The following is a 27,464-nucleotide window of genomic DNA, read 5'->3' on the forward strand; positions in this document are numbered from 1 at the left end:
TCTAAATTCATACTATTCCCAAATTTAGGGGAAGCGAGTGGCCCCCCTCCTCCCCCCCCAAATAACGTCCCTGGAATTTGGGAGCGGGGGGGTGGAGGGGGATTTTTGAATACCTGAAAATTTGGGAAAATCTGGGATTTTTCCTACGACAGGCCCACTTGGAACTTTCTAACTCCCAGTAGGGAGGTACACTTACATGCATATACATATATGTACATATGTAGAGGCTGAATATGAAATCTTAAATTCTGAACTCGTGTCTCGTCAGTGCTAATTTCGAGATGCATGTACAAGTCAAATATGACATTGAAGTCGTTTCCGAATCAAAATTGTGCACGCGTGTGAATGATTCGATCGAATCGGAACGACGGAGATATGCACATGTGCAATTTGCACACTTTTTCGACACAAGCCGGCTAGAAAGTACACTTCTTCATTTGCCAACAATAGCGGAACGCGAACATGAGTACTTTTTTTATATCATCTCCCTCCTCTGAACCTCTTCGACGTTCTTTGTAGAAAACGCACTGCGAAAACGTCCAAGACGCACATGCTATGCATTACATTTTCCTTTCTAGACACATGATCTCATATCGGAAATCGATTTCAAATTTTCAGACGCTCACTCGTCAACTTGTATTTATGTAGACATACGACACGAAAGTTTTCTATCTATATCTACATACTAATTAATTATTAACGTACAAGTAAAATTGCATTCGTTTATTGGGATTGCCATATCTGTCACACGTCGAATACCTTTAAAAACGATACTTCATTTATGTGCTTTTCTTCGAAAATATACGTATTCATACGTATTAATTCGGATAAATCCAACCTTCGTCCGGATAAAACCGGCAAATTCCATCAGGAGACGGTCAATCTGCATTCATTGAAAAACGCTAATTCGACATATTCGTTGTATGACGGTCCTCGAGCGGCTACACGCCTCATTGCAATTTCTGTATATATACAGCTTTCTGTATATATACAGCTTTCTGTATAAATACAGCTTTCTGTATATATACACACAGCTTTCTGTATATATACAGCTTTCTGTATATATACAGCTTTCTGTATATATACAGCTTTCTGTATATATACAGCTTTCTGTATATATACAGCTTTCTGTATTTATACGGTTACCGTGAAATCCCTTTGTTGCAGCTATATGTAGCATCAAATATAAGCCATAATTGGCTTTTGTTCGAATTCCTGAGAAATCAATGTATCCACCTAAGGTATGAAGGTTGACTAATTCAGTCAGACGGGACGCAATCCAGAAACAACGAGTAAACTTAGCTTCTCTTTTGGCGCTTCTCTCTCGTAAGTCATAACTGGTCACCGGAGCCTGAAGGGGCCGTGTATTGTTCAAATATTGTAAATGCATTGTTAAAGGTTTGCCGAACCTTTTTTACAAAGGATTTACAACAATGGAACAATGAGCGGCACCTTGGCTATCCTACCTCTAGTCATAACAATTAACAAATACTAACAATTAATGTAAAATCTTTTAATGTGATACCATCCCTAGCGACGACACTGATATATGTATGTACATACATACTTGCAATCACCGAGAAAATCCCATAAGTACATATATCCCATTTCGGTTCACATTTAAAGCCACGACCCTTCAATTGGTAAACAGCCGTTCTATCAGTAATATTGTTGGCTAAAATTTAAATTAGACCCGTGCCAAAACATTCGAATGATTTTTGACACTTGTTCCAGGAAAAAGGTAAACTTAGTTGAAGGGTGAGTTAGGAAGTAGCTTAGGAATTATTGTTGCAGGCGTTTGCCTTTTTAAAATCGCAGTGATAACTGTTTCTTTGTTATTTTGTCGTCCATGTGTCCGGAAAATGACAATTGACGTGTTGTGTGTGCACGTACCGATTTAGTGCGATTTTGATTAGGTGAAGTAACGTTTTAACGCGTTACTTGCCAATTATTTGACGCGACAAGGTGTATCGCAACAACAGCTCGAGCAACTTAAATTACAGCTACCAGCAATTATGATTATTTACGCCAAATGTAAGCGATACGCCGGCACTTCTCAAAGTGTGGTGCGCTCACACATATGTATTACCTAAATGTACATACATACCATACGGGGATGGCCACTCGAGGACTAAGTGCGTGCCAAAATACAGCTGGAAACAATACTGTGCAATAGTTCAAGGTACCTTACATATGGGTCTACCTCACGGCACCAAGAGTCAAAAGATCGAAAAAGCAAATATCGGAAGGCAAATATCAGAATTAAAAATCGAAAGATCAAAAAAAAGGGTGCATGGTAAACGGTACTATGTATATATAACCGGTCTCCGTGACGAGACAAATATCGGAAGCCAAAGATCGAAAATCGAAAGATCAAAAAAAAAAAATGGTGCAAGGTAAATAGTACATACTCACTTAATTTGCGCGAGCAGGATACAACAGCAATAAGAGGAACATGCTTTTCCTCCCGTATTCTGCGCGCGCACATTAATACGGGAGGAAAAGCCTGTTCCTCTTGTTCCTGTTGTATCCTGCTCGCGCAAATTAAGTGAGTATGTACCGTTTACCATGCACCATTTTTTTTTGATCTTTGCCTTCCGATATTTGCGTTTTCTGTCGTTTAACATTCTGTCTCGTCACGTAGACCCATATATAACATATATTAGTGGCATGCGGTGAAATTATCTCTCTTTTTGTCATACAGCCTTGTTTGATGTTCGCGCGCAGGATACGGGAGAAAAAGCCTGTTCCTCTTGTATCCTGCTCGCGCAAATTTAGTGAGGATGTACGAAGGGGGGAGATAGAGTTTTACCGCACGCCACTGATATTCATATATACTAACCGTTTTTCATATGTATGCATGGTAAACGAACATTTTCGATTTTTTGACTGTCGGTGCGGTGACGGTCACCCCTTACATATGTATGTAAATATCTAGGGACCTATGTAAAAAATAACGATATTTTTTGAAATGCAGACTTCTTTAGAGATAATTCATCAAACTACATATGTATGTACATATCTAAAAGTACCCACATATTAAAACTAGTCAAAATATAGAGTAAATCATGAAAAAAGATATGATTAAAAAAAATTGTTTGTTCCAAGATGATAATTCACTAACGATCAATATCGAAAGTCGTCAATTCGCTAGAGAAGCAGTAGTCAACTAACAAATAGTCGTGAAGAAGCAATTCCTTTTTTCCGTCCTCGATGTTTTTTTATCAAAATTTTAAATGATATATATTCAGAAGACCATTAAATATATTCGATCGATATTTTTTTTTACTTAGATATATACCAGGAAGGCCTGACAGGTAGACCCCAATGCGCCTTCCTAGAAAATTAATTATAAACATTGCATCGTTTTTATTACATAAATCACTGTATTTCTAGAGGGTAAAGAAAACGAAATTAACAATTAATTAATTAATTACTCTATTGAGACATCTATGGATTTAGACTTGTGCATACATTTTTACAAATTGTACATAAATCAAATTCAGATATTTATGACAGCAGGTAGGATGATTTTTGCCAATTCGAGGAACCGTTTCAATGAAAATCAGATAAATTGGCAAAATTTGATAAGAAACGATCGACTTGGATCACAAATATCCAAGTCTAACCAGCAGTATTAATGGGATCAAACCCAGAACCTCCTTGTGCTTAAAATAACCACTACCACCGAGCCACACTGCATAGTAAAATTATACATATTAAAAATATAGATTTAAATAAAATGATGCATTAAATCAGCGGTGGTGAACATTTTTGAGTGTCATAGTTTCGCCAACGCCATTCTAAACGGTACAAATCAACATTTACATTATAATCATTTTATAAAATTTTGTTGCAAATTTTATAATATGTACACAGTAGGTAAGGTATTTTCTCAATGTTTAATTTTCTGTACAAAAAAATGAAATTGATTGTTTAAGAATAGAGGAAATAAATAAGTAAAACTAACGAGGATTTAATAGTATCGTCGCGCCACTGCGTTAAATTACGCGACGTTTCGAAACCCGGTAATTGTTAATTATCTTTTCTCTTTTGATATGTAGATAATAGATTTCCACTTAATTCAAGCCCGCAGATAATCTACGTAAAACTCAAAGTCACTGTATTAGAAAGATGTGATTCGAAAAGATGCTGGAAAACTCACTTTGTAATATATTATACTAATATGTATCGTCACATTCTCATTATAATTTATTTTTATGTATTTATACATACATATATAGTCCCATAAAAGTAATTAAATCTTAGACATGTTTATTGACTTGCTGAATTACAGAATTTCTAGGAAAAAAAATGTATGCACTTCAATGTGTTTTGATATGTAAGTTATGTGTACATTAAATACATATATTGGTATTATAGCGATATTTCATTATGTAATATTATTGAGCAGCGGCGGCGAACCTTTTTGAGCCCACGTATCATAAAAAAAAATACTCGGGTATTTTATAACAAATCAATAGAAAATGTATGACATGATGCTAGGTTGCAGGCTGCGTGATACGGATACGTATTATTGTATGTATGTAATATGTATATTGTACATACGTATTTTTGTATACATATACTGAAAATTCAGGCAAATTTTAATTTTTTTCATTAAATTATTTAATTAAAATACATGGGGAAGGCGGTAAAACCGATAGACCCACGGGGTTTGACTTATAGAAATAAAAAAAATAAAACAAAAATATTCATAACAATATTAAGAAAGACTAAACATGAAAAAAAAATACCAAAAAAAGGAAAAATAAAAATAATATATCTGGAATGGTAACTAACATACTAACTAAAAGAAAACGAAGATAAAGAAAGGTATTGGAAAAAAATAATTTTTGGAAAAAGAAGAAATTACAAAAATCCTTTAAATTTAAGAAAGACATCTAGTTTGTTTTTTAAAAAAATATTAAGGTTTTCTGAATTTACTACGTTGTTGGGAAGACTATTCCAAACTGAAACCACTCTGTTTGAAAAGAAGGAATCTCTGATAAATTTATTCGATTTTTTTTATTTATTCGATTCGAGTATTTCATTGAGTTTGGACATATGACAATTATAATGATTATTTATTACATGGAAAAAATCATTTCACGGTATATTTAGTTGATTGTTTATTTTAGTATATCAAGATGAATGTTTGATTTTTTTTTTTATTTGTCCACCTTGCAAGTTTTCAATTTGGCATACTATACCATGGTACTTTAAGTTTAATCGTAGATGGTTTTTTTTAAATTTTTCATCAGGTAAATGAAATCAAAAGGCGGTCGGTGTTCAGCACCATTTTGAATTGAGCAGTTTTGGTGCACCATTGACAACGGTACGAGTATGTCAAAAGTATTAGTCTGAAATATCGGGGGTGCCAGATGACAATGACAAAGACAAAATGATGTTATGTAGTAGTATGTATTTGGGATGTGTGTGTAGAGAGTAGAGTACATATGTATAGAGTGGACAGAATGAGCAGAATCAGTTTCGTTAACCCACATTCGGTGTCTTTTTGTTGAAAAGCATATTGAAGCACGCGCGGGTGTTGAACGGGTTTTTGCCGCCGCGGATTTAGACGAGCAATATCCATATCCGTGCAGACATTTTTCGGTCGAGCTGGCATATGGTCAGCGGCCAAGAAGCCGGGAAAAAAGCAATAAATTCAAAGAGACGGGAGCAACGCACCACTCCATGACCACTCATCATGGACACTCAACCGGCGAATTACCACCACACTTGCTTTGCTAGCTAACTTACCACCATCGCCAAAGCTAACACATATCTACTACTGCAGGCAGGCGACCAACCATTAAAACCACTAAACAACGCACTAATCGTCTGTCATCTTTTCACGCAACTTTTCCCTCACTTATCCCGGAAAACACTGTCAATTTTCCATCAAATGGGACAATAAATAAAAAATTCGGATGTGACCAACCCATGATTTTATCTATATATGTATTTGAGGAATATAAGACGGCCACAAAACAAAATTCGATATTGACACATTCACACATACCGGCTATGAGAGCATTTTTGATACAAATTGAGCGCAAATGTGGGGAACTTGCCCAAGACAAAAGTTCTACTTCTGGTTGTCGGATTTTTTCATTTTTTTATTACTTAAAATCACTATAAATATTATACACAATGAATATCAAGAAGATTAATATAATTTAAAAGGTCAAAATAAAATAATGAAATATTGTTTTAAAAATAATTACTACTTCTGAATGACCAAAACCTTGTAAAAGCTAAGTTAGTACATAAAAAACAGAACTATAATTTTTCAGCTTAATACATTCAGGGGCGTGGAAAGAATCGTGGTCACAACATTTTTGACCTTTCTAAGAGGAAAAAGTCCCACTTCCGGTTTATTAAATTTATTGTTTTTTTTATCACATTAATACAATAATTATACTTGAGTTTAAGGGACCGAATAAATAGTGGAAGAAAAATCTAACAAGAGGAAACTGCCACTTACGGTTGACGGATGCATACAAAATTTTATACATAAGTATAAAATTTGTACATAATGTATTAAGCTTAAAATTGGTATAAAATTTCAGTTCAATAAACCAAAGAGTTTCTGAGAAAAACATAAACCTCGATTCTCTAGAGTAAAAGTACTTCTTCCGGTTTCGGAAAAAATATCGAGGTATAAAATTTATAATTTATATTACATGTGAACAATTTTCAGTCCGATTTGATCAGCGGTTTGGGAGATAATTTAATTCAAAAACTTAAAAAAGAGGACACCTATCCCTCCCCCCTACATAACTGTGCTTGTGGAACTCGAACGTATTGAAATCTTCGATATTCAATAAGAAAATCGATTTTAAATACAAACCCACAGATAAAATAATTTCATTCAAAATGAGGACACCTATAAAGGGAGGTAAGATTTCCGGTCAAAATAAAAATTTGAAAAAAATTTACGTAGTATCGATAAGAATTTCAGTATCCGAAACTAAGTGTCGGTTCGATAGGACGAACGGTGTTCAAAATATCCCCAAAATACACGGACACACATTTTTTCTAGATCATTAAAACGTGATCAGTGATCGATTCCGAGTTCGAATCAGTCAAAATCTCGAGCTCGAATTTCCGCATGATCAGAAAACTTCATCTATTGTTACAACATACGGTTGAAGATCCGAATGTTTGCATCATTGCCTTCAGAGTTTATTAAAATCTAGCAAATTACTATACATATTTATAATAATGAATAGATGGTTTAGTTCTAAATATAATATACACAATATAAAGCTCGCATAAAACGCTACGATAGTCATCTAAGGAAGAAGTTGAATTTTTTTGTGGAAGAGATGTGCGAATAAGCCGAGCATGACGATTAAATTTACACTAATTGAGATGCATTTATTTATAAGACATATTTTTTTAAGTAAATCTAAAATTTTAGAGGTTGCTTAGTTGCAAGAACATAGGGTCTATGAACTGGAACGCGAAAATTTAATTTGAAATTAAAATTTTCAGTGCATGATATTAAATTAATGTACTTATGTACATATTATATGTATGTACGTACATACGTAGAGAGTTTGCACATTTGAGGGTTACATCTGGTCGTATTTGTAGCATCAATCATTTCAACTGTGGTAATTATTCGCTATTATAATAATTTTAGTTGGATACAGCAAAGAGGTGATAACGGTACACACTATTCCGATTTAGTAAATAGGCTGCGTTTCATTTGAATTAATGTCATTACGATTTCAATGATATTAATCATCTACACACTTAAAATTTGCACAAGTATGTGAAAGTAATTCGATTTGTAGCGGATAGAAACAATTTCTCTCTATTGTTACTAATTCATAATTAATTAATAGCTGGTTAATTATATTCGAGTGTGTTTATCGTTCAACATCTCAGATGAATTGCTAAACGGACTGTAAAAAATGAATAATTGATTTAGAATATGTATGTATTATAATATTTGATTTTACATTAAAGCATATTTTACCTAAATATAATTAATTTTAATGAAGAGAATATTTTAATGTAAAATTCATATTCCGCTCTCTTATTATCTCATTTTTTTATGAATTCACTTCACGTTAATGTAAAAAAAATCAATTCTTGAATTAAAAACCAACTTCAATGTTAAAAAAAAATTAACTAACTAAATCTTTGAAACACAATGAATCGTTAAAAGAACAATGTAAAGTTTTTCGACAGTCATGCTGTTTCTTACACATTGTCACACAATTGTCATTTGAAATTTTCGCTCATTTCTTCTCAAACTTAAAATAATGGAACCGAAAAGTCTTTGCAGTTTTATTCTGCTACTTTTTACCGTTTATCTTTCTTCTTTTAGTCGTTCTAATTGATCGATCCGAGTCTTCACATTACCAGACGATAGTCTCGTCTGCTGCTCAACTGTTCTATATACATATACAACACATATGTATTTATGTATGTAGAATACCCACTAAAAAAGCAAGATAGCCTTTTTAAATCTCCATTGTTTTTCATATGCATAATGACACAGTCAAGGAAAATTGAAAATGTTATTAAAAATCAAAATACACATTTAATATACATACACATTCAAATGTCTGTGCGAAGTATGCGTATGTATGTATGTGTGCGATGATAACTGGAGCGCGAAACCGAGATGATATTTCATTATCGTGCAGATTTTTCCAAAATTAATTGGAAGCACTCATAATTCATAAGTTAATGCTTCGCGAAGATCGCTATATTCTTCCAAAGAGTGTAACGATTCATGAAATTAATCCGACGCAATTAGTGCACAGATAACATCCACTGCGCACTAAGAACCGTAGACATGTTGTCTATTATGTTTCCTATTTTGCGACCAAAATGCGCGTCAATTTATAAAAACGACCTTTCACTTTTCAAATATGTCTACAGAGGTTCGTGGAACTTTACATTTGAAACTCACTACAATAATTAGGCTGCATATGTAGACAAAAATGTATTGTATATAAATGTATGTAATCTATACAAGACATTGTTTACTATAAATGTTTTCAATTAACATATTACATCCATACTATAGAAGTTTTCAATCAATATGAGTATGACTTGCTTCCTAATTTTTATGTTTTATAATGAAATCGAAACTCGGTCTATTTTTACAGAAATTTAATTATCCTAGAAAAGCTGCAGTGATAAATGAAAGTAGACTGATCTTTCTCCGAGTGATAAGTTTCTGCTTACATTATATGTACATATACATAGAATGCTGTACGGTAGTTTCTATCAAGATATGGGATGATTGAATACCAAAACGTATAATGAATGAAGCAGCTGGATCTGAAAGAAAAAGATGCAAACCGTGTCGTTTTAACCCACTTACTTCGACACCATGTTATTCGAACGACTGCACAGGTCACGGTATTACACACAAAACCAAAAATCGTCTCTGCGAACACGAATTTTGGAATTATTCACACGACTGCATAATTAGTGGATCAAAACTACATGCATACATATACATATATGAATCTATGTTCACTGATTCGACGTGTCCCGAGTAATTAATATTATAAAACAAGTTATATTGTTTGTATGCTTACTTCTCGGACCAATTTACGTATTAATAATGGAATGAATGTTGGATTAATCATTAATAATAAATAAAGATACCATTTTTAATATGAATTTTATTCTACCTATGTTCTATAATTAAAAACAATGATAATTTTGATATCATCACAATAAATTGCAACTATGCATGTACTTAAATATACTTGCTTTGTTTAAAAATCATCATCACTTAGTATATCTTGTAAACCACCGTTGGGCTTTGCAGATGGTGCTCTCTTGTTCAGAGAATGATTGGAACCCATGGGGCCTTGGTTTTTGTTGCCCATGCCAGACCTACTGATGTTTCCGTTGGACGTGTTTCCTGCACCATTACCAATAATTAGTTCACTTTCATCCGAACTACCTAGAGATCCTAGATCATCCGATTCTCCTGTAAATTATTCAGATATTTAATGCAATTTTAAAATAAATGTTGTTTATAAATATAAAAATATATGTATATGCAGGGCCGACGAGAGGGGGGGAGCCGCTGGTAAAGTTCCAGGGCCCGGACTATTCAAGGAGTCCCGTATCGGGACGTCTAACTGACCGATATTGAGATATTCTATATTATTCTACATAAAAAATACCGGTCTCCGTGATTGGACAAAATGTTAAATTACAGAAAACGCAAATATCAGAATGCAAAGATCGAAAATCGAAAGATCTTAAGTCGAAAGATCAAAAAAAAAATGGTGCATGGTAAACGGTACATACTCACGTACATACTCACTTAATTTGCGCGAGCAGGATACAACAGGAACAAGAGGAACATGCTTTTCCTCCTGTGTTAATGTGCGCGCGCAGAATACGGGAGAAAAAGCATGTTCCTCTTGTTCCTGTTGTATCCTGCTCGCGCAAATTAAGTGAGTATGTACCGTTTACCATGCACCATTTTTTTTTGATCTTTCGACTTAAGATCTTTCGATTTTCGATCTTTGCCTTCCGATATTTGCGTTTTCTGTAATTTAACATTCTGTCAAGTCACGTAGACCCAAAAAATACATGTATTCATTTAATGCTAAATTTTTATTATTTTTTGTGAAATCATACCTTACAATATCATACTTTCTTATTGAATTATTTAAAAAAATAGCAACCAGCATATATATATAGGTATTTTTTTATAGTTCTAATAGATTTTTCACATTTTTTTATAAAAATATATTTATAAGATCAATTTTTTTTTAGTTTATCATAGAGGCTGGGATTCCTCTTAGCGGCCCTGTGTATATGATATCTTGCTGAAAGTTAAAAAATACCCATGTCCAAAGCTTTCAAGTCTTCGTCATCTAAATTTTCTCCTAGCAAATCGTCATCATCACCCAACGAGTCATCTATAGAAAATTCATCATCTTTGTTACCCATCATACTTCCAAATATTTTCGGTTGTTCGCCTCTTGCGTTACCAGCTAATATAAAGAAATACATATGAGATGATAACATTGATATGAAAACAATGTACACATTTATTTAATAAAATACACACCGGCAGTTCTCACTCGGAGTCTTGTTCTTGGCCTTGTCGTTGGTCGTTTATCAACTTCTTTTCGTGGACTTTCATCATATTGGAAATCGTCTGAAATACAATTTTTTACTTTATTCATGTCCAAAATAAACCTTAATTCAAATAGTTATATGTACATACCTGTATCACTCATATTGACAAATATATCTTCAGATTCATATTTTTGTATAAGTTTCTTGGCGGCACTACGTCGTTCTTCAGCAACCTAATTGTATAAAAAAATTACTTATTATATATATATGTATATTGTGTGTAAAGGAACATATGTGTTATTGAAATAGAACCTCAGCTTCAGCTGCTTCTAAAGTGCTCAATTGCTGCTTTAAAGCTTCTATGCACCTCAATTTAAGAACATAATCGTCATACAGTTTTTCCAATTCAACTTCTAAAGAATTAAACTCAGCTTGGTAGGCAGGTCTAAAATTAATTGTCATTTTATATTACGGATTGCAATATTCGCTCGGAATTGTAGCGGTGACGGTGATGATGATGACGATGATATGGTTGACGATTCACATTGTATGGTGTGTTAATAACGGTTATTTAAAAAAAAATTACTTTATTTTTTGCATTGCTTGAAGCCGTTTTTCACAACGTTCAAGTTCAGCTTTCTTTTTTTCAATTTTACTATCAAGAGAAGCTTCACTCGCTGCTATGTTATCTATTTGATCACGTACTACTGCCAGATCACGCACTAATGATGTAACGGCTCGTTCTACAGCTCCGTCTACAGTAGACATATCTAGAGGTCGACTGATCGATTGTTCTCGTATTTCCTTTAAAACAATATATGACACCAACGTTATTACACAAAGAACAATTAAACTTTCCAAATTATGCATACATTGTACATTCATATACATATACATAACCTTATAATCGACTTCTTTTCCTAACAAATCATAAATCATAGCACCATTAGAAGTGATCACTGTGGCCAATTGTCTAGCATGCTTCAACTCACCTATCTGTAATACATATGTATGTTTTGTTAAAACAAATTAAACTAGAATTTTTGTATCACATGTCTACTGTACAAGGTTAACCTTGGACGATATGTCGAATTGATAACTGGGATCCTCGGCATCTTCAGCTTCTTCATTATCGGTTTTTGCTATATTGAGTGCATCATACAAGATCGTTGTAATTTTTAATAATTCTCGAACAGCATATCCATCAGCTCCGTACAGCTTTTTTGTATTTAGTTTGAGATTTGCTTTTGTAGCCTAAACAAAGCATTGTACCAACATTTTGTTAGATTTTCGAGATATTGGGATAAATCATTATTAATTAATAAAACTACCATAAATTGAGCAGTTGAGCGGATGATAGAAATTCTTTCGTCGATTGTGTTAATTCCACCATCAAGAATTGCGTCAGGATCAAAACGTTCAACCAACCAGGTCAATAATGCGGCCACAAGAGGAAAATTTGGCTGGCGGAAACTTTCCAGAGATATATTATCTGGATAGCCTAACGCCCTCAAATGTTCCGCAAAATCTAAAATAGGTTTTGGTAACTTTTTTGTTTTATATACATATTTTGTTTCATTTCGACTATAAGTCTATAACCGAAAATGGATTTCATTGATCAAACACTTTCAAATAAAATGCAGTTCTGCAAAAACATTGAGTAGTACATTATTTTGAATACTATAACTTCATAATTATTTTTATGTTCATACAATACATTATATATATGTATGTATATAGTGCATTATTGCTATTTTTTTCCTACTAAAACAACACTTTTACATGTGCATATATTGCACAAAAAGATTGATGAAGTTGTAATCGTCAAATAATAAACACATGGATTGGATTGTTGATAATGAATCAAATTCAGCTCTAATATACTAATGATGTAATTAAAATTAATATGTGTACATTCGTCACTTACTTCTAAGATCTCTAAAGGACATTTTTATCGAAATGCAACTCGACACAAATTCATCAGATTGTTGTGACAGTTTCGTTGCCACGACAACACTTACAGATAAATGCGCACCGGTTTTAAAATTATATCTGTATATTGTACGTTTAAATGCAATTTATGAAGCTATTTTTTATTGTGTATAATCAATTAATCAATTTTATATTCAAAGAAGTGAACATTTAACAATAAAAAAGTTTTTTAAAAATATACCTCTTCTATAATTTGTATATAAAATTATTATTTTGAATAAAAATACCAATAATTTTATTTCAATACCGCCATCTATGTTTAAAACTAATAAACAAACGGTGGATAAACGTCAACGACTATCTCGCCGGGCAGATTTCAAACGCGTCTTACACGATATTTTTGCACCATCGTAATGGCGGAGGATCCATTTACTTATATTGATCTCCAAAATGAGCAATATGGCAAAGTATGAAAACGATCGGATAAGAGGCAAACTTTTTCCAAAAGTGAAACGTAAAGGAGGTATGTAAAAATAAAAATATTGACAAACTAGTTTCTAAAAACGCTTCATTTTCATTAAAATTAACTGATTAAACTAAAATAGATGCAGAAAATTGAATTATAAGACTAAGTGGTTTATTGTATTATACATATGTATGTATTTATTTTATTTCTACTACATCAAATCTATATTACATCACATATATGTACATATGTATGTAGTATGTATAAACATGTCACTAAATAAATGCTGTAATACATATAAGGAACCTAATTGATAATATAAAAAAACGTTGTTTACAAGTAAATTTGACAGTATTTTAAGAATAGCGATTATAAGGTTACAACGTGATCAATTGAAATAGCATTCGATTTGTTGCAACTTCTATTGAAAATATCATAAGTCTTGCATGGTTGGAGGTTGGCGGGCGACACGTCTGAGAGATGCTTCTCGTTTTTCATATAATCTTTCCCTTGCAGCTTTTTCAGCTCTAAAAATGAATTATAACATTAGTGTGTATTTAGGTACATATACATCTGGCCGCTGAAAAATTGAATCCAGTTGATATGAAATACCTTCTCCGTAACATTTCTGGCGTTTCTTTAGACATTTTTGGAGGAGGTGCATCGGCATTTCTTATTATATTCCGTAACTTTAGCATGCAATCAGCTAAATTCAACTGTTGTGATCTTGTCAACTCGGAACGAATGACCAAAAACCCTTCCTTTGTTATGGAAGTTCTATTCTGAAAATTAAAACATATGTGTATGAGTGCAGTGCGATTTTCAAACATATAAATTGAAATAATATTAGATTAAAATAACATTTATGACATACTTTTTCAAGTATTTTTTCGCGAAGAGAGGCATCTAGCCAATCTGCGTCCGCAACATTGAATCTCAGATCTACTTTGGTTTGAACTTTGTTGACATTTTGACCACCGGGTCCCGAGCTACAGCTGTAAGTCACTTGCAATTTGTTTATTGGTATGAACCCATCAAATTTTTCTTCACTTTGAGGAACCTAAAATAAAAAAAAGTGTTATAAGACGCCAAAAAGTACATTTACAAACATAACCTATATATAAGAGGACGAGTTTTCGCGGTCGTCCGCGAAGGTTTAATGAATTACTTACAAAATCGGGCGTGGTAATTTTAGTAGAACTTTTTGGATACAATGTATCTAACGATAGGCTACTTTTGTAGGACAGTGGTCTGAGCAATTGCTGTGTCCGAGAGAGTAAAATTACTGAACTAAATATATTTCTGGCGACGGGCAGGAAGATGCCGCTCATTTTGATATATATCTATGAAAAAAATCGGAATAAATCACGAAAGCGAAGACAGCAAGTGCCACAATTTGTTAAATAACCTCAACACACCGTTTTTGACAGACGGCTTTATAAAATTCATGCGAACGTAACACACAATTTATTGACCATGTCGATATTGTGTGTAGATTTTGGTGGGGATATACATATATAGGGTTCGGTGATTACTAGTCAAATGTGAACCGGTCACAGAACAACCGGTCGCTCTAGATCGGTCACACGTGATCACCCGTCACACTAAAACTGGTCACACCCTAAAATCGGTTAACCAGTTTTCTCGTGACCGATTTTAGGGTGTGACCAGTTTTCTCGTGACCAGTTTTAGTGTGACGGGTGATCACGTGTGACCGATCTAGAGCGATCGGTTGTCCTGTGACTGGTTTACATATGACTAGTAGTCCGTTTACCATATATAGGCATGACAAATTAAATGGTGAGAATTTAAATCACCTTTTGGTCAGAATAAGATTCGAGTCTTGGTCAGAATATTATAACTATTTTGGTCAGAATTATATTATTCATGATTAGAATAAAAATGTTAAGTGATCAGAATAAAAATGTAGGACGGTCATAATAAAAATGGTTCGCGTAAAGATACACTAAATTACACTGAATACTGAAAATAGTTTCGAGAAGCCGCAATTTTCAAAGGCGCTCAATAAGAACTTACGCAATAGAACTCTATAGAAAAAGGTTGGTACCCCTGACGCTTTTTGTGGAATTCTATCGCGTTAGTTCTCCTTGAGCATCTTTGAAAGTTTGGATGTCTCGAGAGTGCAACTATCTCGAGTACATTTTTCCGGTCACCAATAACAATGTAGGACGATCAGAAAAAATAAATAAATAATTATAATTAACATTTATAATGAATGGTGATCTACATATGTATATGTATATATGTTGTAATCTACATACACGTATGTTTTCCTATACTATTCAACCGATTGCGGTGAAACTTATATGAGTTATTGTGTTTATGCCCGCGATGGTTTGTGTGAAAAATAAAATCACCCAAAAACGGAATGGGAATGGGAAAACAGGAATAAGTGGCATTGCAACGCAATAATTTCAAATGTGTTCGCGTCGCCATCTCCATTGTTAGGGTAAAATAAACAAACAATTGAATAATTTCAAATTTGTTCGCCGCCTGCGATTTACCGACAAATGGGAACGGGGAACGGGAATTGCATGCATAATGCGAATTTTTATCGTCTCTACACTTAATAAATTGACGATTTCATATTATGTAATGTGTTTTAAAAGTACGCACTAATGTGAAATAACAATTAAAATACCCAAACTCATACAAAATCTGTGTTAAAAAATTTCGTCGAAAACTTTGAAAGTAAATTGATAAAAAATCATGTGAACGTTAAAGATGAGGGAGGAAATGAATGATTAAATCAGTAAGTTGGAACAATTTCATTGGAATATATTCACCAAAGCAATAAAAATATGTATAATTTATTGCTTCCAGAGTTAATAAGCATTGGATTCCTGTGAGAATTTTGCGGTAAACGTTCATGGTGGTGTCTTAGTGTCGTCACAATGAAAAAATTTCATTCGCAATGCTCTCAGACATTCTAGAAAGCTAATTAACTAACTAGACATTTTTTATAACCAAGAAAAAAGGAAATTATCGAAAACTCTCGGCGAATAATCTTGAGATTTTGACTGATTTGAACGTTTTCATGATCTAGAAAAAAAATGTGTGTAGATATGTGTCAGTGTATTTTGGGGATTTTTTGAACATCGTTAGTCCTATCGAACTGAATCTTCAGTATCGGTTTCTGAAATTCTTATCCATACGACGCTAAATTTGTAAGTTGACCGGAAATGTTACTCCCCTTACAGGTGCCTTCTTTTTATGTTTTTGAATTCAATTATCTCCCAAACCGCTACCCGAATTAGACTAAAACTTTTTTATATGTAATATAATAATTATAAATTTTATGCCCTAATATTTTTTGAATTTATTACCCTCTACCGGAAGCAGGACTTTTACTCTAGAGAATCGTGGTTATTTTATGTTTTTCTCAGAAACCTTTTGGTTTATTGAACTGAAATTTCATATCTAGAAATTGAAGCTCAATACCAAGTCAAATATAAAATTTGATGAGTGTGAGTTAACCAGAAGGGGCAGGTTACCCTTGTTCGATTTTTCTTCCACTATTTTTTTCGACGCTTTGGACATGTGTGCTCTTCACGAAAAAATACAAGTATAATTATTGTATCAATGTGATTAAAATAATTCGACAACCGGAAGTAGAACTTTTGTCTTGTGTAAATTTCCCTACATTTGCGCTCAATTTTTTTCGAAAATGCTTTCATAACCGGTATGTATGAACTAGGGATCCCAATCTAACATTCGAATATTCGAGTATTCGAATTATTCGTCTGATTTTTCAGCCATTCGTTATTCGAATATTTCATCAACTATTCGAATATTATTCGTGTATATATTTTTTTTATAAACTAAATACACAAAATCAACATGAAAAGAGTGATGACGAAGAAGCCGACGATTATGAAGAAAATTAAATATATAATGGGGATAATTGTGATAAAAATTAAGATAATGAAGAAGATGAAATGTCTACATGTGAAGAAACGGATTTTTATTCATTAAATACGGAAAAGTTTGAAGAAAATCACTTTTCGGTCGATAATAATCTCTACGAAATTTTAGAAAACATCAGAAAAATAATACGAATATTTAAGAGGTCATAATGAATTATTATTGGCTGTAAAAACGAGGTGGAATTCAATGGCAACTATGATAAGATTCAAGATTCATTCAGATTTATGCTTGGTACATATGTAATTACCTTTTTTTTTTAAATTTCGAATATATTCGAATAGCTCTTGATTTACTATTCGATATTCGAATAGTTGAAGTCGACGAATATTTGGGATCCCTAGTATGAACGTGTATCTTCAATTATCGAATTTTATTTTGTGATCTTATATTCCTTAAATACATAGATAAAGTCATGGGTTGGTCACATCCAGGGCAATATACTACATATAATAAATGCTTGATTTTAATCGTTAAAAGTGTCCGTTTGTCTTTCGACTTTTGGAAAATACGTAATTCAAACACGTTCAAATTTTGCTGTATAATTGCGAACGGTAGACTGGATTTAGAATATTTCAAATAAAAGTTAGTTTTTAAATTAATAATATTTGTCGTTTACGAATTCATTTTTACTATTCACCTTTTTTCTATGTTGATTATTTTAACCCATAATGAACATGTATCAATCTGAAGTACGTACGAATGTATATAGAGACATTTTCAAAAGCTCTCACAGAAAAAAAATCATCCCAAATTCAATACATTATTACCTACTATGTACCTGCGTTCCAATAAATAATATTTTGTAATAATATTAATTTTTTTAATAAAAAAAAGTAGATGGGGCCCGGATTTTCAAATTTGCAACGGGGTTCGGATTTTCTCTACGGCCTTGATCACATCCGAATTTTTTTTTTAGCACTACACCACTGCCTATTACACAATAATATTTAAAAAAAATTCGGGTGTGACCAACCCATGACTTTATCTATGTATTTGAGTAATATAAGAAGGTAACAAAACAAAATTCGATATTGAACCGTACAGACAGATTATGAAATACTAATAACTAGAGGTCGGAATCTGAAGGGGCCGGAAACGTGCCGCCTATTGTTCAATTGTTGTAAATGCTTTGTAAAAAAGGTTCGGCAAACCTTTAACAATGCATTTACAATCTTTGAACAATAAACAGCCCCGTCAGATTCCGGGCTCTACTAATAACTATAACAGCATTTTCCATACAAATTGACCGCAAATGTATGGAAACTTGCACAAGACAAAAGTTCTACTTCCGGTTGTCAGATTTTGTTCAAATTTTTTTTATTACTAAAAATCACTATCAGTATTATACTCATTAAATATCAAGAAAATAAAAATAATTTAAAAGGTCATAATAAAATAATGAAATATTGTTTTTAAAAAAAATACTACTTCTAGTTTACGAATTCTGGCCAAAACCCTACCAGCTCTAAGTTAGTACATAAAGAATAGAAATATAAATTTTCAACTTAATACGTTTATGGTTGTGGACAGAGTAGTGGGCACAACATTTTTGACCTTTCTACGAGGAAAAAATCCCATTTCCGGTTCATTAAATCAAGTGATTTTCTTTTTATTTTTACTAAAAATCACTATCTTTATTATACACAATATATGTATGTCAAGGAGCTTAAAATAAATTAAAAGGTCAAAATAAAATAATGAAATATTGTTTAAAAAAAAAAAACTACTTCCGTTTTACGAATTCTGGACAAAATCCTACCAGCTCTATGTTAGTACATAAAGAATAGAAATATAAATTTTCAGCTTAATAAGTTCAGGGGTGTGGACAGAGTAGTGGGCACAAAATTTTTAACCTTTCTAAGAGAAAATAATCCCACTTCCGGTTTATAAAATTTAATATTTTTTTATTTTCATCACATTGATACAAGAATGATATTTGATTTTTTTCGTGACGATCACACATGTTTAAAGGGGTCGAAAAAAATAGTGGAAGAAAAATCGAACAAGAGTAAACTGCCACTTCCGGTTGACGGATGCTTACTAAATTTTATAAATAACTTGGTATTTAGCTTAAACTTCTAGATATGAAATTTCCCCAAAATACACAGACACACAGACACACACACACACACACATTTTTTCTAGATCATGAAAACGTGATCAGTAATCTATTCGAGTTCGAATCAGTAAAAATCTCGAGTTCGAATTTTCGCATGATCACAAAACTTCATCTATTGTTAATACGTACATAGATAAAGTAAATATTATACTACATAGTATTTACATATGTGCAACTTATCATAACATAACTTTTACGATTCATCCCAATCCGTTGAGCGGCTTATGAGACAATTTAATCCAAAAACTACACATTATTTAAAAACCATGGATCGATTCAAAATCTCGAGTTCGAATTTTCGTGTTTTTAAAAACGGAAATAAAACGAGCGAGTATTAAAACAATGCATTTAGTATATGATATAATATCATAGATAAGAGATAAAACTAGTATCAACAATTCTGTTTTTGTTTTCAATAGTCAGTTGTTTTTTTGTGTGGTTTTTCCATTGACATTGAAATTATCTCGAAGAAAATACATTTTGCGGTTATTAATCAATTCTTATTAATTGCATTTTTAAAATTTTATTCCTTTTGAGTGCAAAAGATGCAGGGCGGGTTTGAGTAGTTTGTCTGATTCTATTATCGATTATCTTATTTTTAATTCCAAATTGTGTTTCATCTGTGAGAAGACCATTACTTTAATATCGAATGAGTGGTTATTTCCATGCGGTTTTTCATTATTATTGTAAACATATTATTGTAAAAACATGTTTTTATGTGGTATCACATCACATCCGTTTAAGCGATTGATTTCAGTAAATAATTAATCTATGTATGTATATATGTATGTACGTTTCAATGCAACAGCAGGGTTGAGATATCCTTATCTATCGTGATAAAAAGGCAGAACGACAGTGCTCCACACCATTCGCTGCTGTTCTTTCCAATTGGTAAGTCTAACTTTATTATGCTCAGCACTTATAGTTATATTGTCTAATTTTCCATCTTGTTTTTCAGGAGCAATCTAGAGAAAATCAGCAACAAGATGTTCGTAGTGAAGCCAAAGTCAGATTTTGCTGCAAAGCGGTTGGAGTATTTTTACGATGCCATGATACAAGAGAAGAAATACGACACCATTTTTAATGTTCGAGGTCTAAGGTATCTTTATTCGAATCCAAAAATACTAAAAATACAAATTATTTTTTCAGTCTAACTATTATTTTTCGTAATTGCAGATACTACGTGCATTTGTTCGTGTTATCGGCGTGCAGCGAATTCTTTTGGACAAACAAAGATCAATTGGAGGAGATATTTTCCCCTTTTGACTCTGACGTTATCAATGCAATCCTGAAGTATTGTTACACTGGAGAAATAAGTACGAGTTCATTATTATCTGAAATAATCAATTCAAAATGCGTGTTTTCGTCATTAAATTTAATAATTGAAATATAATTTTAGGCATAGATGAACGTCACTACGACAAATTAATGGAGCTAGCCAATCGACTCGAAGTGAAAATTCCACCGCGATACTTTTACACGGCCGATCTTTCTAATTGTCTGGAAGTTTTGAAATCAACGGAAGATTCCGAATTGAAGACGAAGGCAATGCATTTGACTTTGGAAAATTTCGAGACGGTGAGTGTTGATTATATAAAAAAATATGTCACTGAAATATTTTTCAATTCCACTTCTGTTTCAGCTGCACAAAACTAAAGATTTTCTCAATCTGCCAGCCTCCAACGTAAACGAAATCTTGAAATCGAATTATATGAACGTGCTTTCCGAAGAAAGCGTATTTAATGCTGTGAAATTGTGGGTAATTTATGATAACGCGAACCGTAAAAAAGAATTGGCACAGCTGATGAGATCCGTGAGGTTATCCTTGGTGTCGATGGAGGTAGTTGAGATTAATTGAATGGTACAGTTTATTGAAAAAATTCCATTTGAATAATGTGTTATATTTTCAGTTTTTCATCGACGAAATATTAACGTTCTGTCACGCGTGTGCAGAGTGTATGACCGCTCTTAGACAAGCAATTAAAGACAAGAATGATAAATCTTTCGTCCAAAGGGAGACCCCTCGTAGAAAAATAAAATGGGAAAAAATGGCACTGGTTGGGGGGTGGTTTTTAGACGTGAGCTTTATATCGCAAGTATAATATATTTTGATTGGATTGTAAATTGATTATTTTATTGCATAACGTGTTTTCAGATGGCAAACACCATCGATATATTTGACGGACTTAATAACAGTTGGACTCTATCCAAAAACATTGGAATTAACAAACATCGATTTGCGTCTGTCCTCGTGGAAGATTGGATCGTTATCATCGGCGGAATGAATTCTTTGAAAGAATCAGTGAATTCAGTAACGTTTTCCGGTGTTGCGAAGTACCTGCTTAGAGAAATCGGAATATAACCAATTTATTTGTTTTCAGGTGGAATACATTGATTTGAAAAGCGGTCAGAAACATCTATTGAAGCCATTAAATCACGCTCGTTGTGATTTCTCAGCAGTGACACTTCGTCGCGGTTCGTCCACCGATGTCTACGCCATTGGTGGTTTTGAAATAACGAATGTCGAAAAAAAGTCAGGAACAATTTTATCTTCAGTGGAAAGGTGATTAAATTGCAATAATTTCATCAGATCGATTGAAAGAGAAGTTGACGATTATTGATTTCGATTAGGTGGAGCAGCAAGACTAGGGATTGGGAGACGAACGTCGCTCCATTGTTGGTGGCTGTCAGTTGGCATAGTGCTTCTGTCATCGACGATAAAATATACGTAACGGGCGGGTGTCCAATTGAAAATGGAAAATATATATCCACAAATGAAGTGCAGATGTATTCAGTGGAGACCAATTCTTGGACTTACCGCGCTCAGATGATTCAGGGAAGACGAAGTCATTCGGTGAACATCAATTAGTTTTATTCACAACTTTCGCAAATAATTTACAACTCTCCAAAATAAAATAAGCTTAATTTTGATCGTCACCATTTTAGAGCGTCGCATTCAAGGGGAAACTTTACGTCGCTGGTGGATATGACGATCAAACTTCTACTTATTTAGACAGTGTGGAGCATTACGATCCGAATGCAAATGTGTGGACAGCATTCGCCAAAATACCGAAACCTGCACTTGGAATCAGTCTCTGCTGTTTCCAAAATAAATTGCTTAAAATGGGTGAGTTTTTTTATAACTTAGGTTGAATTTATGGGTGTTAAATGTAGAATTAATTTATTGTTTTGATTTTCAGGTGGAATCGATGGAAATAGTTATTTAAGTGATGTTTTGGAATACGACGAGACGAGCAAATCTTGGAAAGCTTCAACAAGTCTTAGCAGAGCGAGACTTTATGCGGTTGCACATGTCATTCCATATGATTCGATTATTTGATCGATTGCAGTTTTTTTGTATTATTAAATAAACGTGACATGAAATAATCTTTAATTGAATTTAAAGTATATTCTTTTTGTAAATTAGAATTTTTAATGTATCTAAATGTTTGAATAAACACCTAATGTGCAACAACTCAAAATATATTTTATTTTTCTGTGAATATTTAACGTTTATTTACATAAATAAATAATATTATCTAAATGATCTGATAAATAAGAGAGTGGCCAAAGTTAAAAACATATACACATGTACATATATTTTATATAAAAATGAATTCAATTCAATTCAATCCAGAAATGTTATATTTCATTTCTTATAATTTTTCTATTTTAAATATTGTAATAAAACTTTAATTCGAAATTGACTGTATTACATTTACATTAAAATTGCACTTAAAAATCAAACCAGTGGCTGTCAAATATTTTTCACACGTTTCGTCAATTAAATAATACTTCTCATTGAATTCTCAACTTTTCCGTTATTTTCCACTAGTTGTTTCACCCGGCTTCGCTCAGTATTTGTAATATAAACAGCTTAAAAATGGTGAATCTAATAATAAATAGAAACTTTGTTCTGTTTTAAGTTCCCAACCAAAGATACACACATACTTACATACTTACATACAAAGTCTCTTTTGAAATTATATATTACATTAATCATTAAGTGATTGTTACTAAATAATTTTAATCAACGACTCTCAAACTTTTCATAATTATAATTTTTATTTTAAAATGAAGATCAATTTCATTGAAACAGCGTGAATTAGTAAACTACATATGTATGTACATATATGTTTTTGCGATTTGCTACATTCCAACGGTTCTCAAATATTTTTACATTTTACTTCTACTATATCATGGTTATTAACGGGTTTTTATTGAATCGTGAAATTTTCTAGTACTGTCAACTTTTTTGAGAAATTATCAACACTTTGAAACTTTTTTTTTAATATGTTTTTATTCGAAAATTCGTTTACAAATAATGTAGCTTCGTAAATACAAATTATTTTCCAGATTTCCATCCGTTTGTTAAATTCCAGTTATTCTCAAACGGTCTGTAGAATTGTTTTTCACGCTCTCTTCGGCAAAGTAAGCGTTTAATTTTTTCTCGTAAATAAACTAATTCCAAATAACACCAGACACTCTCCGATAAAAATTTTTGGTGAATACACTGTTTTTTTGCGTTTTCAATGATTTTCGACTAACGGTGAAAATTGTTTTTCACTGTTATTTTGTTTAATAATATTTTTATGGTATAATTCTATTGGACGTATTTTTAAGCTATTCATCATGTTTTTCAGTAAGTGTCAACAATTTCAAGAAACGTTTCTCAATTATTTACATCTTTTTTATTTTTATATTATCTTAATAATTTAATCAAATCAATCAAAGTATTTCTTGAATATTATGAATTTCTGGAATTGGCTTTATGCCAGCGCTTCTGAAATGTAATGGTGTATGTCTTTAAATACATTTTTTCACACACAAATTTTAATTATTTGCGTTTTCATTTAAAGAATTGGTATTTCTTTTGATTAATCGATTTTTTAATTTCTGAAAGATCCCGTGTTTTTACGCACGGTAGAGTGAATTGGTTTTATACGGCTGAACATGTCATGAAATTTTGCAACACTGAAACGCTGCACGAAATTGAAGTGATAAGCTGTTTCTCTTTCTACATTTTTTCTTTGTGTAAAGATACTGTTGTGTAAATATAAAGATATGTAAGTGTAATTACGTTCATATATTGATCTATGAGAGAAAAAAAATTCTAATGAAATAAATGGAATAATTACATAACGTAGGTACAAAAACGTATTTTCACCAAATTATGTGTAATATTAAGATTTTGTTTATATATAATCTAATATTATATTATATTTCTTATTATTGAAAATGCACGATTAAGAATACTTTATTTAATATAGTTTATTTTGGCTTTATTTACGAACATTATAAAGTTCAAAATAATTTTTGAAAAGCTTCGATTAAATTTTTTGGAATTTTCTTTGTGAAAAGCAAATATATTTTAAGGGTCGAAAAAATAGAAAAATTCGGTTTACGGATCTTGGCTAAATTTATTATGTTACTTGATATTAAGTTGAAACTCATTAGATATGAGATTTCATTTCAATTTGCTTTCGGAGAAAAACTCTTGTGATTCTCTCGAGTGAAAGTACTACTTCCGGTCGAGGCAAAAATATTTGAAAAATACTAACGTATTATATTTATATTACCTAAAATACTTTCAGCCTTATCTGTTGAGAAACTGTTGAGAAGAAGGAGTTAATTAAATAATAAAAATTACAAAAAATGAGACTCACAGGGAAAGGATCTACTTCCGGTAAATCTATGAATATAAGTTTGAACTTTTTGCCCGATAAATGATGTATTTATGTAAGTATGCACTAAGGCTACAGCGGGATTGGAAGACGATTTAAATAAATATTGTCTTCATCTAATATATAATTTCGAAAGAGATTTTGTATATATATGTATATTATATGTAAGTATTGTTGGTTGGGAATCGAAAGCAAGTGAGTTTCTATGACGATTCGATATATTTTTTTGTCGATTCAAATAAATTGGGGAGGCTGCCGGATTCTGGTATAATATATTATACATCTAATGTATAATTTCGAAAGAGACTTTGTAATTTTGTATCTTTGATGTGTTACTTCGCAAACAAAACAGTTTCTATGACGATTCAATATATATTTTTTTCGATTAAAATAAATTTAATAAAAAAGCAAATGAATATTTACTATTAGATTCGCCATGTTTAAACTGTTTATATTACAAAGCCGGGTAAAACAACTAGTATAATATATAATAAAAATCAATGTTTGTCTGTCACGTATGCGTTCCTATTCCATTCAACCGATTGTGATGAAACTTACAATAGTTATTGTGTGCATGTCCGCGATGGTTTCTGTAAAAAAAATCTCCCAAAAACTGGAACGGAAACGGAAAAAACGGGAACGAGTGGCATTGCATGGCAAATAATTTCAAATCAGTTCGCAACCTACGTTATTAGGGTGAAATAAACAAAAAATTGAATAATTGAAAAAGTGTTCGTCGCCTTTTATTGTTTTTTTTTTTTTAGTCAATTCAAGTCAAGTTCGCCGCTTGCGTTTTTCCGACAAATGGGAACGGAAATTGCATGCGTTATTGTGGCATTGCAACGCATGCCGGGTTCGGCTGGTTGTATATAAAAATGAATTAAAAATGCCTAATGCACAATTAGCATACATGATACATGTATTATTAAATGAAGTTGTACATCAATCTAATATATAATTTGGAAAGAGACTTTATATATGTATGTATGTATCCTTCGTTCGTGGAAATCCGTGACGTCATCGAACAAATAATTCACTTTTTTCCAATTCAAAGGATTCGAAGTTCCTGGGGGCGTAGACGTCGGGGACGGAGCCTAAGGGGGCGCAGATGCAGGGGCGCAAATCTTAGTGGGTCTGTAAATAATTCTCACACACATTTTCTTCTTCTTTTTTGTATTTTGTATTTGTTAATCAATGTGAAATGATTCAATTGGAAACCCTATATCAGGAGGTGGAACTGGAGATGAAGTATTATCTTTGTTTCGTGGTTTGCTTAATCCGATTCAAGTTGTCCGTCTTTCGAAAAAATGTCAACAGTCTGCATTGAATTGGATTCCATCGTCGGCTAGAATCACTGTGGCTGGTGGAGACGGAACTGTTTCCGCTGTGGTGTCCACTATAACCAATATGAACATTGCAGTATGAATATTATATTATTTCTCATAATCCAAGTGCCACAATTTGTTAAATATCCTCAACACACCGTTTTTGACAGACGGCTTTATAAAATTCGTGCGAAAGTAACACACAATTTATTGACCATGTCGATATTGTGTGTAGATTTTGGTGGGGGATATAAATAGGGGTTCGGTGATAACTGTTCACAAAGTCACTAAAATCTCTATAACGGAACATCTGGCAGCCGAAAAGTCCATCATACTAACGAGAACTTAAGTACCAAATATTGCGTATTCGCAATTTTAATGGCAAAAATTGTCTTTGTGACCACCGTGATGTGACTAATAATCCAATTACCATAAATAGGCATGACAAATTAAATGGTCAGAATTTAAATCACCTTTTGGTCAGAATAAAATTCGAGTCTTGGTCATAATATTATAACTATTTTGGTCAGAATTATATTATTCATGGTCAGAATAAAAATGTAAAGTGATCAAAATAAAATTGCTAAGTGGTCAGAATAAAAATGTAGAACAGTCATAATAACAAAGGCTCCCGGAAAGATGCATTAAATTGCAATGAATAGTGGTGCAGTTTTGAGAAGTCGTAATTTTCAAAGGCACTCAAAAAGAACTAACGCAATAGAATTCTATAGAAAAAGGTTGGTAACGCTTTTTTGTGGAATTTTATTGCGTTGGTTCTCCTTGAGCATCTTTGAAAGTTTGGATGTCTCGAGAATGCAACTATCTCGAGTGCATTTTTCCGGTCACCAATAACAATGTAGGACGATCAGAATAAATAAATAAATATGTAATTATAATTAAAATTT

General features: G+C 32.5%; 3 protein-coding genes across 3 annotated transcripts; 1 reads left to right on the top strand and 2 right to left on the bottom strand.

Annotated features, from left to right (window-relative positions):
* Positions 1-9,643: 9,643 nt before the first annotated feature.
* Cluap1 (clusterin associated protein 1) lies at positions 9,644-13,071 on the bottom strand. The gene is made up of 10 exons (XM_077441280.1): positions 13,013-13,071; positions 12,417-12,613; positions 12,160-12,339; positions 11,986-12,081; positions 11,672-11,889; positions 11,398-11,530; positions 11,234-11,318; positions 11,075-11,164; positions 10,848-10,997; positions 9,644-9,976 (listed from the first exon to the last, which is right to left on the bottom strand). The coding sequence occupies exons 1-10, from the start codon at positions 13,032-13,034 to the stop codon at positions 9,759-9,761; spliced, it is 1,389 nt and encodes a 462-aa protein (XP_077297406.1). The 5' UTR covers positions 13,035-13,071; the 3' UTR covers positions 9,644-9,758.
* Positions 12,964-15,095, bottom strand: LOC143919101 (large ribosomal subunit protein mL62). The gene is made up of 5 exons (XM_077441292.1): positions 14,902-15,095; positions 14,656-14,826; positions 14,358-14,543; positions 14,096-14,265; positions 12,964-14,010 (listed from the first exon to the last, which is right to left on the bottom strand). Exons 2-5 carry the CDS (start codon positions 14,812-14,814, stop codon positions 13,917-13,919), a joined length of 609 nt encoding a protein of 202 aa, XP_077297418.1. The 5' UTR covers positions 14,815-14,826; positions 14,902-15,095; the 3' UTR covers positions 12,964-13,916.
* A 5,263-nt stretch (positions 15,096-20,358) lies between these two features.
* On the top strand, positions 20,359-23,028 carry LOC143919158 (kelch-like protein 23). Its single transcript, XM_077441357.1, has 11 exons — positions 20,359-20,441; positions 20,509-20,649; positions 20,727-20,866; positions 20,950-21,128; positions 21,193-21,390; positions 21,461-21,628; positions 21,706-21,861; positions 21,932-22,113; positions 22,182-22,404; positions 22,497-22,677; positions 22,751-23,028. The coding sequence occupies exons 2-11, from the start codon at positions 20,537-20,539 to the stop codon at positions 22,888-22,890; spliced, it is 1,680 nt and encodes a 559-aa protein (XP_077297483.1). The 5' UTR covers positions 20,359-20,441; positions 20,509-20,536; the 3' UTR covers positions 22,891-23,028.
* The last annotated feature ends 4,436 nt before the right edge of the window (positions 23,029-27,464 follow it).

Source organism: Arctopsyche grandis, chromosome 1 (assembly GCF_051622035.1).
Source record: "Arctopsyche grandis isolate Sample6627 chromosome 1, ASM5162203v2, whole genome shotgun sequence".
In the NCBI taxonomy this organism is placed as follows: Eukaryota; Metazoa; Arthropoda; class Insecta; order Trichoptera; family Hydropsychidae; genus Arctopsyche; species Arctopsyche grandis.

Bases quoted from the DNA above. Each gene is read 5' to 3' on its own strand.
- LOC143919101 (XM_077441292.1), bottom strand. From the start codon at position 14,814: ATGAGCGGCATCTTCCTGCCCGTCGCCAGAAATATATTTAGTTCAGTA. The intron at 14,544-14,655 runs GTAAGTAATTCA...TTTTTATTTTAG, and splicing joins AAATTACCACGCCCGATTTT to GTTCCTCAAAGTGAAGAAAA. The intron at 14,266-14,357 runs GTATGTCATAAA...TTTAATTTTCAG, and splicing joins GCGAAAAAATACTTGAAAAA to AATAGAACTTCCATAACAAA.
- Cluap1 (XM_077441280.1), bottom strand. From the start codon at position 13,034: ATGTCCTTTAGAGATCTTAGAA. The intron at 12,340-12,416 runs GTAGTTTTATTA...TGCTTTGTTTAG, and splicing joins GCTCAACTGCTCAATTTATG to GCTACAAAAGCAAATCTCAA. The intron at 11,531-11,671 runs GTAATTTTTTTT...AATTAATTTTAG, and splicing joins CAAGCAATGCAAAAAATAAA to ACCTGCCTACCAAGCTGAGT.
- LOC143919158 (XM_077441357.1), top strand. From the start codon at position 20,537: ATGTTCGTAGTGAAGCCAAAGTCAGATTTTGCTGCAAAGCGGTTGGAG. The intron at 21,129-21,192 runs GTGAGTGTTGAT...CTTCTGTTTCAG, and splicing joins CTTTGGAAAATTTCGAGACG to CTGCACAAAACTAAAGATTT. The intron at 21,862-21,931 runs GTAACGTTTTCC...ATTTGTTTTCAG, and splicing joins TGAAAGAATCAGTGAATTCA to GTGGAATACATTGATTTGAA.